Raw genomic sequence first — 2761 nt, 5'->3', positions numbered from 1 at the left:
ATACCTTTTTGGTCCCAATTATCGTCAAGTTTTTTTAAATAAGTCCTAATTTTGGTTTTGTGTTTAAATAGGTTTCAATTTTCGTCAATTTTGTTCAATTGGATCATTTTTGCTAACACCGTTTAAATCATTAACGGCCATGAATAGTGACTGTCACGTGTCACTTCGTGGTTTTTTTTATTTTTTTTATTTTTATTATTTTTAATTTTTTTTAAAATGTACATGTGTCAACCCAGTAACGTGCCACGTGTCACTTCGTGGTTTTTTTTGAATTTTTTTTTATTTTTTTTATTTTTTTATTTTTTAAATATCCACGTGTCAACCCAGTAACATACCACGTGTCAAAGTCAATGTTCTATATTTAATTTGGTCCCTATATTTGTTATTTTTGTTCAATTTAATCTCAATTTTTGTTAACATTAAACCAATTTGGTCTCTCTCTAAATTGAAACCAAATTTAATTTTTATATTAAAATTTAAATTTTTATTAAATATTTTTATATAATATATTAAAATTCACAACACTATAACTTTGATATAAAAATCAAATTTGGTCACATTTTCGATAGGTACCAAATTGGTTAATGTTAACAAAAACTGTCACTAAATTGAACAAAAATAAAAAATATAGGGACCAAATTGAATATAGAACATTAACTTTGACACGTGACACGCTACTGGGTTGACACGTGGACAATAAATTTTTTTTTTTAAATTAGAAAAAAATCATGAAGTGACATGTGGCATGCTACTGGGTTGACACGTGTACATTTAAAAAAAATCAAAAAAAAAAACAAAAAAAACCATGAAGTGACGGGTGACAGTTAATGATTTAAACGATATTAGCAAAAAATGACTAAATTAAACAAAATTGACGAAAATTAAGACCTATTTGAATATAAAACCAAAATTAGGACTTATGTGAAAAAAGTTGACAAAAATTGGGAAAAAAAAAGTATTTTAACCTATATTTTACAACATATTAAAAACACTGTTTTTACTAAAAAACTAATATTTAGTTTGAAACTTTTGTCTGCTATCGGGAGAGGTCAAGGAAAAACATTCTAATGTTCATTGAGAGAAACAAATGAAGAAGAACAAAAACAATATTTTAACCTAAACAAATGAAGAAGAACAAAAATAATATTTTAACCTAGTATAATATTATTTCTCAGTACAAGAACAAATATTACATATAAAGATTACATATAAAGATTACATAGCTGAAAATTCCATAATAATGAATTAGAAAATATATTTTATTCTTTGATGAATTTATTATTAAATTAAGAAAACATCCTCATGTAACACTCATAGTCGAAGCTAATATTTTTGTATGAATCTAGTCATTTGAGTTTGCAGCAAACCAGTTGCAGAAGAATGAGGAAAATATACATGAAATACATGAGACTCTTCCTTTGCTTCCACAAGTGTCACCTTTTTCACTCCTTTTTCCTTTAGAAACTCCACATACATCACTCCCCTTTCCTTCAGAAAATCTTCACCAGCAACATAAACCTCAGTGGGTGGAAATTTAACCCAAACACTGTTACCTAGGTCATGTTTTTCAAAGTTACAACCATAGTAGTCACGGTTTGAACCTTCTGGTATACTCAGTCTCCAAAACATGTCATTCATGGTCACATCCTCTGCGCTTTCATCAACCATCTCTTTCACTGTCCTTTTCTCACTCCCAAAATAGGGATGTATCGGCATCAACCCCGTGATTCTCAAAGGGCATGCATGGCTCTGAATCGCCTTCACTGCAACATGGTGTGCAATGTTACCTCCTGCACTGTCTCCTGAGAGAAAAACCCTAGTTGTGTCAGCTTGTTGAAGCAGAGATTCAGAACCAACTTGTTCACTCAGCCATTGGAGTGAGGTGTAGCAATCGTCATAGGCAATTGGAAGACGGTGTTCTGGAGCCAAACGATAGTCAACAGAAAGAACTATGGTTTGAGATTTGACACAGAAGTCACCAAGAAAAGTGTGGTAGCCGAGCCATGTGGTGGATCCAATGCAGAAGCCACCACCATGGAAATAAACCAAGAGAGGAAGTTTCTTTGAGGAAGTTGGAAAGCTTGGAACGAAGATTCTTCCTGTGATGGGTTTTGATGAGTCTATGATCACATCCTTTGATTTGTATGCATTGGTTGATTCTATGGAGGCTGAAACAGTTTCAGGGTCGAAGCGTTTCACAGAGCCATTTGAGTAAACTTGAAGAAACTTTGGTGCTTCTGCTATTATAGACATTTTATGTGAGATGAAACTTCTGTCTCTGAAGAGGGAGATTTTATACATAAGGTGTGAGAACACAAATAGTGTATATATATTTGTTTCTTGTTACATGCATTCATACATTTTCTGTGTTTGCATTATAGGTAACCAATACATATATAGTATATTTTGTTTGGTTGGTCATTTACATCACATTGTTGCATTTTCTTTTTGTTGCAGAGGTTACTCGTGCATGCTTTCTTGATTCCAATAAAAAAATTGGCATTAACTATGTTGACCAACATTCATATTATCATGTTTTATGGAAATCGTTTTGTGTATTCATCGTTAAAATTAGATAGATTACTTTAAATATGATATCGGCTTTTTTGTAATTGGGGTTCATTGGAACTCGAATTTTTAAAATAGGATCCCTTTATTATTATTTTTTTTTTTGAAACAAGATCAAGTTGTGTCATAGGGGAGGACAATATTAAAGGTGAAGTCATCCTTCTTCCAGCTACTTTCATTTAAAAAAAAAAAT

At 31.5% G+C, this 2761-nt stretch overlaps 1 protein-coding gene across 1 annotated transcript; it reads right to left on the bottom strand.

Moving 5' to 3' along the window:
• Positions 1–1323: 1323 nt before the first annotated feature.
• On the bottom strand, positions 1324–2253 carry LOC114194785 (probable carboxylesterase 17). The gene has a single exon (XM_028085202.1). The coding sequence runs from the start codon at positions 2251–2253 to the stop codon at positions 1324–1326; it is 930 nt and encodes a 309-aa protein (XP_027941003.1).
• Between the last annotated feature and the right edge of the window lie 508 nt (positions 2254–2761).

Source organism: Vigna unguiculata, chromosome 8 (assembly GCF_004118075.2).
Source record: "Vigna unguiculata cultivar IT97K-499-35 chromosome 8, ASM411807v1, whole genome shotgun sequence".
Lineage (NCBI taxonomy): Eukaryota > Viridiplantae > Streptophyta > Magnoliopsida > Fabales > Fabaceae > Vigna > Vigna unguiculata.
The sequence above is the reverse complement of the archived record's forward strand: the minus strand, read 5'-3'. Positions and strand labels throughout refer to the sequence as shown.

Coding starts and splice junctions, on each gene's coding strand:
- LOC114194785 (XM_028085202.1), bottom strand. CDS start 2,253: ATGTCTATAATAGCAGAAGCACCAAAGTTTCTTCAAGTTTACTCAAAT.